Below are 15412 nucleotides of genomic sequence, written 5' to 3'. Positions count from 1 at the left end.
CGAGGGTCACCACAGCCAAGGGGAACTTGTGGGCAAGCTGTCTTTCTAGGGCCTTTCCAGGAGAGTGATGGGTACCAGTGGTCCAGAAACTCTGTGAATGGGCCTCAAGCTCCCAGACACCAGAAAACGTGACCCATACATCAGCCCTCAAAGTCTCAAGGCAAAAATCTGACAGGCAAACTCAACCTACCCACTGCCAGCTCCCCCACCTCACCTAGAGCACAGCTTTCATCTCAGTTAACCCCTCAGTTACCTTTAACAGCCTCATGACCAGGAAGTTGAAAGTTTTAATCCTTTCTCACATGACACGATAGCAAACAGTTTTTTGGCTTCTGTTAAGAGCATGCCTTTTATTTGTGAAACAGATAGCAAGAGAATTCAGTGAGGTACACGTTTAATCATTGGGTTCCTCTAGCAAAAAGAAGAAACTGACAACATGAAACGGTGGAGTCTTGGGCACTAATTTTTTATTTTTATTCATTTAGGTTTTTTTGTTTTAAGATACAATAATGAACCAAGCAGGTCTATACAGAGTGCTATATGGTACAGACAAAGTTATGGTGGTTTAAATTATCTGCAGATCTGCAAAAATAGATTAATTTGGGGAGACATTTTTAAGCAATAACAATTGCCATGGGCTGAACGTCATTGTGTCAGTGTATGATTTTAAAACACTCTCAGAGGAAATCCCCTGGTGGCCCATGGTTAAGACTCCAGTCTTCTACTGCTGGGGAATGTAGTTCAAGTCCTAGTTGGGGAACTAAGATCCCTCAAGCTGCGTAGCATGGCTAACAAGGGAAAAGAAAGCTCTCAGCAGACTATTAATATAACAATATTTACTTTAGTGTAGAATAGTATTAATCAATAGTAATTTTAGTCATGTCCAACTCTTTGCGACCCTATGGACTGTAGCCCACCAGGCCCCTCTGTCCTTGGGACTCTCCAGGCAAGAACACTGGAGTGGGTAGCCATTCCTTTCCCCAGGGGATCTTCACAACCCAGGGATCAAACCCAGGTCTCCTGCATTACTGGCAGATTCTTTACCGTCTGAGTCACCAGGGAAGCCCAATAATTATATTAATAGTAATAAAATAGAAGGACACTTTCTCTATACGACAAAAGACATCTACAGAGAACTAAACAACTGAGGCTCCCATCGTAGTTCATGGAGAAACACTGAGCACTTTTTGTCCAGCTGGGAACTGGGCCAGGATGCCCACCATCACCACTTCTATCCGACTTCGTACGGAGGCCCTACCCTGTGCCGTCAGAACTGTGACAGTGAGGATGTCACTTGCAAGGGGACAAGGCAGACGCGGAGGCCAGCTCTCCAGGCCAGGCAGCGCTGTGCAGACACGTTCAGTCCTTTTCAGAGTCTCTTCTCGGGGCGAGGTGAAGGAAGACGGAGGCTGCACACTCGTTGCCAATAACTCAGTCTACAACTTTCAGGAAGGACTATGAACACTCACACACACACACACACACACATGTATGTCATGCACACGCAGCATAAACATGTGTCCCCAAAGGAAAGAAAACCTTCCCTGCATCTGTATTTAGTTTAAAAACCAAAAGCCCTTCTCAGTAGGTGGCCAGCACAATATAGACACCTTCTCTGCGCTGGCTCCCAGACCATCTTGCAGCCAGAGAGAAGTGCCAGCCCGCTGGTCACTGCTCGGTTCAGGAACCTTCCCAACCACAGGGCCGTGTGGGCCTTGCCTCACTCGTGTCTTCGGACCCTGGACAGAGCTGCCCACGAGCTTGGGTCCCACTTTGGGAGCTGGCTAAGGGTCTCCCAGACAGGAACTGCCTCAGTGCCCAGTGCCTGGCATGAGGGAGGCTGGAGAGGGAGGTTCAGGGTCCGAGTTCTCATCTCCAGGGTCCCTAAACCCAGGAAGGGGCTCTGCGAAGCCAGACAGGCCGACAGGGTCCCCTCCATCTGCCTAGAGAGGACATGAGAGCCACCCTCCCACACACACTCACAGACCTCATCCTTCTCTTCCCAGCTCATCCCTCAGCTCACCAGCTCATAAAGCACGAGATTCAGGACCAGAGAAGCGGTGCCCAGAGCGGTGCTTGGCCACAGTAAACAGCTGGCTGACCGAGTGCAGCAGCGAGTGAGTGAGCCAGCAAGTGTCCTGGCAGGGACACGGAGGCCCGGAGGCCCAGCGCGGAGGGCCCCTCCAGGCAGGGCCCAGGCTGAGTGGGCAGGGGTGCAGGACCAAGCAACTGGGAGGTAGGGAGAAGGCTGAGACGAGAGGCCATCTCTTTCCATGTACAGCATTCCTCAGGCAGCTGGGACCTGGCTGCCACCCCCACACCCAGGTTCCTTCTTGCTCGCCTGCCCTCCCCCGGGGCCAAGAGTCCTGTGCGAGAGGTGACAGCTGATCCAAGCACATTTCCGGGTCAGGATAGACTGACCAGGAGAGGATATCTTCTCCCCTCCTCCTCCAACCTGAAAGCACTAATGTGTGCACCTGAATGCACACACACGCATTCACACGCACACACACATATGCTCACCCATCACCTTGGCTCTGGAAGTTACCACCCCGCAGCTGGCACTGGGGTGGCTGCTTCCACCAGATCTATGCCATTCTCCTGGGACTCACAATCCATCTTATTTGAAATTGTCCCCAGACCTCCCTCATCTCCCCACCTACGTTGCAAACTCCTTATAAGCAGAGGCACCGATGAGATGCATCTTTGCACACCCACAATACTCAGGTGTCACCAAGTATTAGTGGGGTGAACGAACATTTCCAACAGCAAGAATGAAGACAGGAGCCATGAGACTGAACACAGATTCAGTTCCAAAGAGTTGTCAAGGTCCACAGTGTCTGATAATTCCTAAAAGAATGGATTTCACTTTTCACCAGATTTGTGGCTGGAGACGAAGATCATGGCATCCAGGCCCATCACTTCATGGCAAATAGATGGGGAAACAACGGAAACAGTGACAGACTTTATATTCTTAGGCCCCAAAATCACTGCAGATGGTGACTGAGGTGATGAACTTAAAAGACCCTTACTCCTTGGAAGAAAAGCTAGGACCAACCTAGACAGCATATTAAAAAACAGAGACATTACTTTACCAGCAAAGGTCCATCTAGTCAAAGCTATGGTTTTTCCAGTGGTCATGTATGGATGTAAGAGGTGGGCTATAAAGACAGCTGAGCACCAAAGAATTGATGGTTTTGAACTGTGGTGTTGGAGAAGACTCTTGAGAGTCCCTTGGACTGCAAGGAGATCCAACCAGTCCATCCTAAAGGAAATCAGTTTGAATATTCACTGGAAGGACTGATGCTGAAGCTGAAACTCCAATACTTTGGCCACCTGAAGTGAAGAACTGACTCATTTTTCAAAAGACCCTGATGGTGAGAAAGATTGAAGGCAGGAGAAGAAAGGGACAACAGAGGATGAGATGGCTGGATGGCATCATTGACTCAATGGACATGAGTTTGAGCAAGCTCCAGGAGTTGGTGATGGACAGGGAAGCCTGGTGTGCTGCAGTCCATGGGGTCGCAAAGACTTGGACACGACTGAGGGACTGAACTGATGGGTGGAAATAGAAAAGGCTAAATTTAGATAGGAAATGACATTAGGCTGAAGCCTGGATATGGAGCAAGACACAAGAAAAGGTGAGCAGGAGGAGAATCTCTGTGTAACGTGAATGAGCTATCTGTTTTCTCTCACTTCCAGAACAAAGGAGCTTATCCTTGACGTCAATGTAGGTGAAGAAACAAAAGGCTCTGGGTGTGTGCAAGGTGCAGCTGGGCCTGGATTTGCTTGGCATTTGTGTAGGTTTATTCAGGAGGGGGCAGGGAGTCGTAGTTGAGGTGTCAATATCAGACAGAAGCTGGCTGCCGCAGCTGGCCTGCCAGGACTTCTGTGGGAAGGACTGTCCTGATGAACTTGGCGTTGCCCGGCTTTGCATCTGTGTCCGAGGAAGTTGCACACACACTTTGCCGAGGGCAGGGGAAATCCTCAATCTGTGTTTGGCTTCCAGAACTAGCAGCTTAGTCTGCTTCAGGCCACCAGATCATGACTCTTCCTTCCTTCCCATCCTTGATCTACCAGTAGCACCCAGGAAGAAGAATGTACAAGTGGAGGGAGAGTCCACAGGCCCCCTCTGCACTTCCAAGCCCAAACAACCTTGCTTCCCACGTCGGACCATGCAATTTCAGAGCAGGGTGCGCTGAGCTGCCTTGGAGCCTGCCTGTGTTCTGGGTCCCACCAGAAAGCCTTGGCCCTCTACCTTGTCTGAGAGGAAGTTCTGCTCTCCTGACACTTAAAAAAATTTTTTTGGCTATGCCATAAAGCATGTGGGATCTTAGTCCCCGACCAGGCATAGAACTTGAGCCCCATGCATTGGAAGCCGGGAGTCCTAACCACCGGATCACCAGGTTAAGTCCCTCTCCTGACAGTTTATAGACAGAAGGCTTATTGAAGAGCAAATGGCCGCAGCCAAGGTGCTCAGAGTACAGAGCTCTCTCCCAGAGCCTGCTATACCGGGCTCATGTCTTTGTGGCTTCCGCCTTCGGAAAATCCTCCTTTTCCAAACGCCACTCTTCAAGCGCTGCCTCCTCCACGGAACTTCTGCGCACAACTCTTGCCCCGGTTAATTTCTGATCCACACCTCCCAGTTTAGTATTTGATTAAGTTCCCTTTTCATGAGATGGTCCTTTCTCCCGAATGACGCGATTTGGGGGCAGGGACAGCATCATTTATTTCTTTTTTGTACATCCCCTTAGTAACAAGGACCCTATTTGCTGAACCAAAACTTGCGACGCATAATCTGAAAAGTAAGAAAAGGCCACCTGGAAGCTACGTATACTGACAGATCTGGGCTAGTGTTGACCTCGGTTGCCTGGGTGGGCGTGTACCCGAAACTCCAGCAGAGCCGCCCAGTCTGCAGCTAGCTATGAATGGATACGGAGTAAATGAATGAAAGGGAGTGAATGAAGAGGTTTGCGGGGGGTGGGGAGGACGTCTCTGGCCATGGTTCAAGGTGACGGTCTCTCGGGGTGGGCTTCAGCGAGGATTCGGCTCCCGGGGAGGGCCTGGCAGGGGTGCCCTGAGCCCCACCCCGACCCGCGCCCAGCCCGCCCCTCGCCCCGCAGTGGTACGCGCCACTCCGAGCTCCCCGGGCTCTCGGATGCCCTTCGTCTTGAATGGAAGGCGCTGAGGCCGGAAGCGGAAGGGACCACTCCAGAGGACGAGGCGGGGGGGGCCACGGGCCCTCCGCGTCTTCATTGAGGAACCGAATGGGGGAACATGGAGTTCCATGTGCGTCTTATGTAAAGAGAGCGACGGACGCTGCGGCCAATGGACGCACAGGGCTCGCAGGCCCCGCCCCCCAGTATGCAGATGAGGCGGCATCGCGGCCAATGGCGGGCGCCGGGGGCGGGCACGGAGAGCGGTCACGTTTCCCACTATGTGACAGCGGCGAGTCCGCGGCGGCGGCGGCGGCGGCAGCGAACGGCCCTGCGGGATACACGCTGCTTTCGGCGGCGGCGGCGGCGGGGTCGGCGGACCGCGCACGGATCGTCCGGCGGACTGGTTAGGACGCGGCTCCGGTGAGTGCGCGCGGCGCGGCGGGCGTGGCGGGCCGGCCTGGGCGCAGACCGGCGTCTGGCCGCCTGGCTCCCTGGTTACGTAACCGCCGGCGGGACAGCCCTGGCCCCTGCCTCGGGGGGCGGGTGGTGGCCTGGGGTCTCCGCGGGCCGGCTCCGGGCGACGGCAGAGGATTCTCTAGTCCACAGAGATGCAATCGGAGGGTTTGCCGGGCTATTTCACTCATCCTGAAACCGGCCCGGGGGCGGGGGGTGGGGGGGTGCGTTACTCCCATTTTGCAGATCGAGAAACTGAGATCCAGAGAGGTCAGGCCCGTGTCTGAAGTCACAGAGCTACTGAGGGGCTGTACAGTGAGCTGTCCTTCTTAGACGATTTTCTTTTAGGAACCCTTCCTCTTCTCCCCCTCTTTCCCCCATCCCCCAAGGAGGGAAGCTGAGGAAGGCCAAGGCGACCAAGGGTCAGTGCCACAGCCTCTGGGAAGATGGAGGGCCCCTTGGGGAGCTGGCTTCCTGCTCTTGAAGACACAGAGCCAAGTCTCCAGATCGGGAAAGGCCACTGGTGGGCACTGGTCTAGGAGCCCTAGCTGGACAGCCCATCACTCCCCTCGAGTGGATGAGCAGAAGGACAAGACAGATGCTGGACCTGAGCACAGATGCTCATCCCCTTTGCCCACCCTGGACCCTATGTGTTTATTCCCTCTCCTGGGTCTGGTAGAAGAAGGGGGAGGGTCCTGGTTTGTGATAGCGCCATCACATTATCCTTCTGGGCTGGACTTTGGCTGCCAAGTCCTGGACAGGAACCAGTGTGTGGGGTGGTGGGGGGGGGGCCTGCTTACCCCTCCAGGAAGGCCAGGGTAAGGGATGACAACTCGGTTTCCAGGGCTTCCGTAACCTACACAGAAGAAACCGGTTGGGAAAGCTGATTCATACTCACAGGAAAACAGAGCCAGAAGGTACCCTGGAAATCATCCAGGATAACCCCTTAGCTTGACAGATGAGGAAACTGAGGCCCAGCTGTCTGTGGGGCACAAAGCATGGCAGGGCCAAGCCCAGGCTCAGGGTGCCTGCAGGGCCTTTCCATCATCCTGAGGGTCTTCATCCGGGTCAGGATGAACTTCAGAAGTTCTTTGAAGGCCTGGGATGGGGTGTTGCTGAATCTTGAGTGAGCTGGAGTTTGGAGCCGAGGGCCCTCACACATTAAGGGCCCCAAACATTAAGAAGCCCAGCTCCATGGCAGAAGCCCCTCCACGCATACCTTTCATCACCCACATCCAATACAGCAGGGCCACTGATCTCCTGTCTTGCTGCAAACGGGAGTCACCCAGCCCCTCCCACAGCTGGGGTTTGTGGTCCTGGGCTGGTGTGGCTAAGGAGGGAGCAGAGCTCTACCTGAAGGCTTTCCTTTGAAACTGAGTTTTAAATTCAAGGCTAATCACTTTTTGTCACGAAGAAAGTGATTTTTTTTTCCTCAGAAAAAGTGATTAGTGGGTTGGGAAGATCCCTGGAGAACGAAAAAGCAACCCCCTCGTTTTCTTGCCTGGGAAATCCCACGGACAAAGGAGCCTGGAAGGCTACAGTCCATCAGGTCGCAAAGGAGTCCGCCACGACTCAGCGGCTAAACGACAAGCAATCACTTTTTGTAAAGCATCTAAGTGAAAGGAGGAAAGGGACTCCTGTTTCTTCAGTGGCAGCAACGTGATATGCCAACAGGGATGGTGCCGTGGGTGTTGGCAGTTATCTGTCGCTGTCGTCTCGCTGCGATTCACTGGGCTTGCAGTGGGGGCTGGGTGCTGGAGGGAGCAGGGGGCTGTCGCCTGCCCGGCCCTGGGCTGCTGCTCGGTGACCCAGCGCCCCCCACACCCCCGCCTCCAGGGCTCATGTGAGGCTGGGCTCAGGGTAGGTGATCTCTGAGGTCTGTTTTTCCATCTCTAGCTTTGTTTTGTTTTGTTTTCCGTTCTTATTGGAGTATGGTTGCTTGGCAGTGTGTTCATGTCTGCCCTACAGCAAAGTGGATCAGCTGTTGTCGTGTACTCACTGAGTCATGTCTGACTCTGCGTACACACATATCCCCTCTTTCTGAGACCTCCGTCCCCTCTCAGTCACCACAGAACACTCTAGTGGCTTTCCCTCTGTTGCACAGTAGGTTCTGTTGGGCTGTCTAGAGACAGCTGTACGGAGTGGCATATATACGTCAGCCCCTCATCCCTAGCCTTTGGGGCTCTGTTCCTCTGCAGACGATTCCCACAGGAGGGCTCCAGACTTGAGGGCACATGGTGTTACTCTGTGAGGCTTAGAAGGAAGCAGGGAAAGTTCCTCTCATTTGTACTATTTCTCACCCACACTGAACTTTCAGAAAAATAACTGGTGGGCACGCCTCTGTTTTTAAATGATGATGTAATAACCTCACGGGGCCTCAACAAATCACAGGCTCTGGCAGGTCCCTGAGTTGCTGGCGGGACCGCTCAGCGTTCTGTCCAGAGAAAGCGTGCCACTGAGAACTACCGTATTCGGCAAAAACTAACTAGAAATGCACTCCGCCGACAGCTCTGCAGACGCTCCGCACCCTGCGGAAGGCGGGCCGCCTGCCAACTGCGGAGAACCCCAGAAGGGGCCCGGCCCCGACCTCTGAGCTCTCCGTAGGCACCTCTGCAACAAGCTGGTTACTGTAGATCCAAGTCTAGAGCGGATCAGAAGCAGTCAGGGAGCGGGCGAGCAGTGCAGGTCGCGGACAGGCCAAGGCCACGGTGCTGTCAGAGGCGGGCAGGTCACGGACAGGCCAAGGCCACGGTGCTGTCAGAGGCGGGCAGGTCGCGGACAGGCCAAGGCCACGGTGCTGTCAGAGGCGGGCAGGTCGCGGACAGGCCAAGGCCACGGTGCTGTCAGAGGCGGGCAGGTCGCAGACAGGCCAAGGCCACGGTGCTGTCAGAGGCGGGCAGGTCGCGGACAGGCCAAGGCCACGGTGCTGTCAGAGGCGGGCAGGTCGCGGACAGGCCAAGGCCACGGTGCTGTCAGAGGCGGGCAGGTCGCGGACAGGCCAAGGCCACGGTGCTGTCAGAGGCGGGCAGGTCGGAAGACGGAGGGGCCTCCGGCCGAGTGCTGCTCCCCAGCTCCTGAAGGCCTTGAGAGTCCTCGCCCCCTTCCTGAGAAGAATCGGAACAGCTGGGCTGGTCCCAGGCCCCTAGACCCTGAAGCCAGCCTTAAGCGAAAGCAAGAGGCTTTTGCATTGTTGTTTGAAATCCTGTGCTTCTTAAAGGTGGTGGAGCTAAGAGTGCCTGAGGGGTCTTAGGGAGGGGAACACGCCTCTCCCCAGCCACCGTCTCTTCCTTATTTGGACGGCTGCAGTCACATTTTCCTCGGTTACCAGCGGTTTCCATGGAGAGTGCCAGTGTTTATTCAGCAGGACAAACATTTTCTCCAGATTACAGCAGCCTGGCCTCGGGGAATTGGCTCCTGCCAGGAAGTAGCAACCGGGTTATAATATTTGGGGTTGTAAAATAGGAGGGCTTGCAGAAACAAAGTACAGGCTGTGAGGTCCCTGTTACGTAAAGTTCAGAAACGGGGGGAATGAACCAGGCTGTGAGAACTCAGGCTCGTGGGGACCTGGGGTGGAAGTGGGGAGCAGGGGTGGGGATGGGGACCACCCAGGGCCCCTGGGGGCCAGCAGCGTCCTGCCTCTGGGGCTGGGGGCTCAGTTTGTGGACACACAGCAAGGCGTCCCCATCAGCAGGTGTCTCATCTTCCCTTTCAGCTGGTCTTCAGTGACTGAGCCTGCCCTGATTTCTGGTCTCTGCTTTCCACAGAGAAGGGCACGTCCCCCTCAGACCAGGGGTGGTGAGCGCAGGAAGCTAAGTTTACCGTGCTAGCGGTGCTGGTAGAGGGCGGCGCTGGGGCTCAGGCTATGTTTTTGGTCCCGTTCCTTTCTACTGATTATTGTGGAAACTGTGAGTGTGTGCAGGAAGGGAGGACGGTGAGTGAAGGCCCTGGCCAGCGTCGGCAGGCTTCTGCTCCCTCCCACCTCCCTGCCAGCTTCCTCCTTGTCCCAAGTGCCGCGAAGCCAGCCCAGACGGTGATCTCACCATGGACAGCACTTTCTGAGTGTTCCTCTGTCCCGGCCCAGCAGCCCCTGCTACTGAAGACATGGTCAGGGGCCCGGGTCAAGGGTGTGAGCGCAGCAACTTTCCTTCCGTCTGGCTGTTCCCCAGAGCAGCTCCCACGTGTGGACGTCTCAGAAGTGGCCATGGCGGGTCTCTCGCAGCAGGTACCCGCCTGCCTTCCCCTTAGCCCCTCTGCAGCCAGGTGGTCCCTTCCTCCCCCGGGCCCCTGGGCTCATGAGGAACGCCCCCCTCCCCTCCCGCTGCCCTGGTGGAAACACAGGCTTCCCGGGGCTTCCATGGAGCCCTGGCACGCTGGCAAGGGCAGGCGCTCAGTGGACGTTTGCGGAAGCAGGAGGCAAAGTCTGCTTCGACAGGCACATTGGTTTTGCCAACTTGGCAAAATGAGGTCAGTCGGTTAGAGCTGTCAGTGCTGAGCGACGCGTTTTCTGGAATAATGAGGCTCGGACGGTTGCTCTGCTGTTTCCCGTTTCTGCCATGCTTGTCCTACGCTCTCAGGGGCTGGGACCCTAAAAACCAGGGCTTCTCCGAGGAGCTGGGTGACAAGCCCCGGGCGTGTGGAAGCATGGTGTGCCACACCTCCTCCACGGGCGGCCAGAGACAGCACTCTTAACAATGAACTATCTCCTTTTTAAAAAAAAAACAAAACTGCTTTTTCTTACCCTGTCTCTTTCCCTCTAGTCATTGGCTGTGCTGTGCTGTGCTGTGCCCAGTCCTGTCCGACTCTTCCCAGCCCCACGGACTGCAGCCCGCCAGGCTCCTCTGCCCATGGGATTCTCTGGGGAAGAATACTGGAGTGGGTTGCCTTGCCCTCCTCCAGGGGATCGTCCCAACCCAGGGATCAAACCCCGGTCTCCTGCATTGCAGGCAGACTCTTTACCATCTGAGCCACCAGGGAAGCTCCTAGGGACCGTAAAAGCCAGTCCTTGCTGGAGGTTCGCTGCATTCCATACACAGAACCGCTGTCCTTCAAGCTTCTAAGCAGCCAGTGGGTGGTGGGTGCTGCTGTGGCCCACATTACAGATGGGGAAGCAGGGCCCCAGGACGTGCGGGAACTTGCCCAGGACCGCAGTCAGGAAGTGGAGGAACCTGCCAGAAGTCCCACTGTCCAGGGTCTTCTCACTTAGCCCTCCACTGCCACCCCCTCCCCTTCAGAACTGACTCAGCAGAAAGGCCCCACCTCACTGCTTATCTGGGGAGGGCTGTGGGGGAGACCGGTAAGTGTCCAGGGAACCCTGGGAAGCAAGCAAAGCACGGAGGAGCCCCTAACAGGTGTCCCAGCTCCCACCTTGCTCTGCCCTGTAACCCTGCTGACACGTGAGTCAGGCCTTGGTGCACTTTCCATCTCACGCAGAAAGCAGCCACGGCCTGGCTCTGACCGCGTGTCAGCCACCTGCCTTGCACCTGGCCCTCTGCCCCCACTCATCCGTCCTCCTCAGACCCGCTGGCCTCAGGACCCCTGCACTCGCCGTCCCCCTGGCCCATCCTCTCAGCCGCTTCAGTCTGTCTTGGTTTGGGTTCTCTTAAAAGGAGCGTGCAGGCTAAGCTTAAATGCTGGTCCTGTACTGGGAGGTGTAATCCCAGGGCAGCTGAGGTGAGGGAGTGGGGAGTGCAGAAGAGACGACTGACACAGAGACACACACACGTGCACACACACACGCACGATGACACCCTGCTTCACAGACACCCAGCTGGCCACTCAGCCCCTCGGGTCTCATTGAAAAGCTGTCCGAGAAAGGATGAAGGGAGGGTGCAGAGAAAAGGGCGGTCTGTTCGAGGGAGGGATGCAGAGGCAGGACCGCCCTCGGGGGCCGTGGTCCCAGCTCACCCAGGGGCGCACGCCCCCGCGGACCCGGCCGCCCCACCCAGCCCTTTGGCTGCAGCAGCGGGGGAAGCCGGGGCCCACCCCATGGTGACCTTGGCACTTCATCCAAGGTCACACGTATCCGGCAGAGACTCCTCGGGTGTGGGCCCCGCAGTGACCAGGCAGAAGTGAGGCCTGCAGGCTTGGGGGAGTGTGGCCGCGGGGTTCTAAGTGAGCACGCCCCGGGGGTAAGTGCAAAGTTGCGCGTCACCTGTATGTGGGCCTTCCCTGGCCCCCCTTCCTGATTCACACCCAGCCGCTCCCACATCTGGAGCCCTGCTCTGCTTCCGTCTCAGCTTCCCTTATCTGCCCTGCACGCCGTTCCCTCCCGGACAGTCTGTTTTCCGCACTTGAAGGTGAGCTCCACGAGGGCGAGAAGGCCATCCGTTCTCTGTGCTCACCGGCCCCAGCGCTGTAGGCAGAGACGGGCTGGGGTCAGCCCTGCAGAGCGCCCCCGTCCTCCTTACGGCGGGTCCCGTTGCTCTGTGGCCGTCCGTTTGTGCCCGGGGTCTTCCCGCAGCAGTGAGCCTGGCTCCCATCCTTTCACTGGGTGCAGTCTCCCCTTGGCTTGTGCCCTCACACCGTGCACCAGGCCCTGGGCTACCGCTGGGAGGGACTCAGAGCTCCCACGCCCCGGCCATCTCGGTGACCCCGGGGGGCAAGGCCAGACAGGGGACGCCATGCCCACAGGGCCGGGAGAAGGCGGAGCTGCTGGTGCGGCCGTCGGGCCAGCTGCCGGGCTGTGTGCTGCAGCAGGCGCCAGGCCTCTGAGGTCGGAGCCCAGCCTGGGCCCCGGGGGTGGCTGCAGGGAGGTCCCGGGCCCCACCGCGCTGACGACCCCCGTGCAGAGCAGAGCCGTGCTCTGCGCCCCGGGCAGAGAGGAGCTCAGCTGCCCCGCGTGGACCGCAGTAGGGCCAGCTGAGGCTGGGCCCAGCCACGTGGGCCAGGTGGACACGATGCCAGTGGCTTCCTTGCCGGTGGTCCTTTCCGGGTCTTTCTTCCTACATACCCCACACTCACACGTCTCTGTGTGGACAGAGCAGCTTCCCAGGCATGAGGAGGGGCCAGGCTGTAAGCGTGGCTGGACGTGCCCAGAACCCCCGCTCCAGGAAGACTTTGCTGGTCCAGCACAGGAGCCCTCCTGTTGGCCAGCCCAGGATGCTGCTGGTCTGCTCCCCCTTGGAAGCCTCATCCTTTGCGTGTTTCCTCGTGTCTTAACGAGGTGGAGCATCTTCCCAGGTCAATAGCTCTTACCTGGGGCTTCTCTGTGTGGAAACAGCCTGTTCTTAGTCTTCGGTCTCTCTCTTCCCAGACGTTAGCACCTTTCATTCTTTATCACGTTAGCTAGAACTTCCCTGAATGTTGAAGCCCAACTGGTAGATGTGCTTGTTTGCTCCTGACTTTCGCAGCAGAGAGCTGGCGTTTGAGGTTCTCGTGATTCGGGACCAGTAAACAGCAGCTGTCTAAAACCACAGTCAGATGCTCTGACAGCCTTCCTCTGTGGCCCTGGCTGTCTCCTTTCGGCATGCAGACTTTCTCTTCTGAAGATCTGATATCACAGCAGAGACATCCAAGAGTAGCGTGACTTAGCGTCCTTCGCAGGGAAACTGTTTGCTTTTTCCATGGGTGGAATTTTCTTTTTCCTTGAAAACATCATTTCATCAGGATGCAGCTGGGCTTCGACCCTTCTCACGTGATTTTGCCGGGCGCTCAGGGAGTCAGGTACATACAAATCTGTCTTCAGGATGCTTTCCTTGCACGTGTGTCTTTCTCTGTAGTTTCTGTCTCATTGTTATGGTTTCTTTTGCAGAAACAGCTGTTATCTGCAGGTAAAAAAATGTGACTTTAATATCAGCCCTTTCCCGGGGCACGTTTAAAACGTTTCGCACTCTCATCCTTTCCACTGCTGAGTCTAAACTTTATCTTTCTAATTCTCTGTTCTAATGTGACCCTTCACCTCAGTCTGCAGCTTTAGCTCATCTGTCGTCACGTGTTTCATTGAATCCATCATTTCTTGATTTTGTTTGTGATACAGAACCGGTGATGCTGTCCTAAACGTGCTTGTTTCCTTGTGCCCTGGAGGTTGTATTTCTCGTCTTCATTGCACTCCTTTTCCAAAGCCGCGTGTTGGCTCCTTTCTGCTGACTGGTTCGGGAACCAGACAGGGTCTGATCAGACCTGCTGTTTTTGTTTTGCAAAGAGCGCTGTGGTTGGATTCTGCACGGGCCCCGGAGGAGGGGGCCCTGAATCCAGCGCTGTCTCTTGCTGTGTGTGTGGCCTGGGCAAGTCACCGCCTGTTTTCCCGAGAACGGGATCCTGGTGCGCTGTGGACAGCGACCATGGGGGTTACCTGAGCCAGTGCGCGCCACGCCCCCCGCCCTGTCTGCAGAGCCACATCCGCCAGAGTCCTCTCCCTGCAGCCTCTCGTCCAGGCCCCTGAGCGCAAGAAAGCTGCAGGGGCACATTCTGCCTTCTGGATTGGGGGGTGGGTCCACTGCCTGGGCCCGCCAGCTCTCCCGCCACTGCTCAGGGCCAAGGCTGGCCTCTGGGGACCGCATCTGTGTGTCCCCCCACCTTCTGGCTTCCTGACCGCCAAGGCCGGGAGGAGAGGGGAGCGGGGTTTATGCCCCTACCCCCAGGCCGCAGGTGGCCTGGCGCCGCTGCTGCGGTGGCCCTGCTGGCCCCTCCTGCCCCTCCAGGCCCAGGGGAGAGAACAGCCCCCCACACACACCCCTGGTCGCCCCAGAGCTGCTCATCGTTTGCAGTTTCCTCAACCCTGACCACATCCACTCGTGCGGGGCCTCCATCCAGCTCTCTGTGGGTCTGCAGGAGGGTCTGCGTCCTGCCGGGACCCTGGGGAGGCACCCTCCAGGGTCCTGCTTTCGCCCCGTGACCTCTCAGTCTCCCGTCCCTAGGCTTCCCGTGCAGCCCTCCGGCCCTGGGTCCTCACTGTCTTTACTCACCTGAGCCTACAACCGGTCAGTCTCTCTCCAGCCCCGCTCCGCCCACCTACCCCCTAAAGCCCCGAAGTGAAACTTTCTGTCCAAATAAACGAAGTTCCCAGAGTCTGCTGCTTCCGACCCATCCAGGCTCTGCATGGACCCCACAAAGTGTGGGCCCCACGCTGGCCTCGTATGGACCCCCCACCCCCCGCCGCTATGAGGGCTTCCACCGCCCCGCCCTCTCCGCGCAGTAACCCCCCTCCCGCAGCCTCATTTCCCCCTGAAGCCTCCCCGCCCGCAGCCTGGCTCTGGGTCTCCCGTAACTTGTGATGGCTGAGATATCTGAACCCCGCTGCACCCCCATCCCCGGGAGGGCCATCAGCAAGGGGGTGTCCAGGGCTGTGGCGGCCCTCCCAGTTCAGGGCAGCTGGGGACCCAGGGCGCAGAAGCCACACCGCTGACCCTGTGTCCCCGAGCGAACCTGGAGGAGGGCTCCGGCAGGGCATCCCTCCTGGCAGGCCGCCTGCCCTCGCGCGCCTGACCACAGTCTCTGTTCTGCCAGCTCTGCCCCGGAGCCAGCATGGACGGCTGCGCCAACCACATGCCCAGCCCCAGCAGCCCCTCCGAGGAGCCCGCGGAGCCCCGGGCCAGCCAAGCCACCCTCCAGGAGGACGTGGACATGAGCGGTGGCTCAAGCGGGAACGAGACCAGTGAGAACGGCTCGACGGGGCGGGACTCGCGGCACAGCGGCTGTGGAGACAGCGGCCGGGAGCCGGGGCTGCTGCTGGGGCCGCCAAGCGCGCGCCAGGGGTGGGTGCGGCTGAGGCCCCGGAGGCGAGGCCAGGCCTTTGTTTTCTCAGTGTCTCATTCCAAGCTAGCGTGGGTGCTTTTGCAGTCTTTAAGTCATGATGATCAAGT

General features: G+C 57.4%; 1 protein-coding gene across 2 annotated transcripts in view; it reads left to right on the top strand.

Moving 5' to 3' along the window:
• Window positions 1-5527: 5527 nt before the first annotated feature.
• The window catches only part of PER2 (period circadian regulator 2), a 40046-nt gene continuing 30161 nt past the window's right edge, over window positions 5528-15412 (top strand). Inside the window, exons 1-3 of one of the 2 annotated variants that reach the window (XM_052636570.1) lie at window positions 5569-5579; window positions 14468-14530; window positions 15057-15304. In XM_052636570.1, coding sequence (XP_052492530.1) covers window positions 15075-15304 — 230 coding nt within the window. In that variant the 5' untranslated portion in view covers window positions 5569-5579; window positions 14468-14530; window positions 15057-15074. Of the gene's footprint in view, window positions 5580-14467; window positions 14531-15056; window positions 15305-15412 lie in introns of both variants that reach the window. The other variant, XM_052636569.1, reaches the window with a different exon arrangement.

Source organism: Budorcas taxicolor, chromosome 3, assembly GCF_023091745.1.
Source record: "Budorcas taxicolor isolate Tak-1 chromosome 3, Takin1.1, whole genome shotgun sequence".
Classification (NCBI taxonomy): Eukaryota; Metazoa; Chordata; class Mammalia; order Artiodactyla; family Bovidae; genus Budorcas; species Budorcas taxicolor.
Note: the sequence above shows the minus strand (reverse complement) of the source record. Positions and strands in the feature narration are given on the sequence as shown.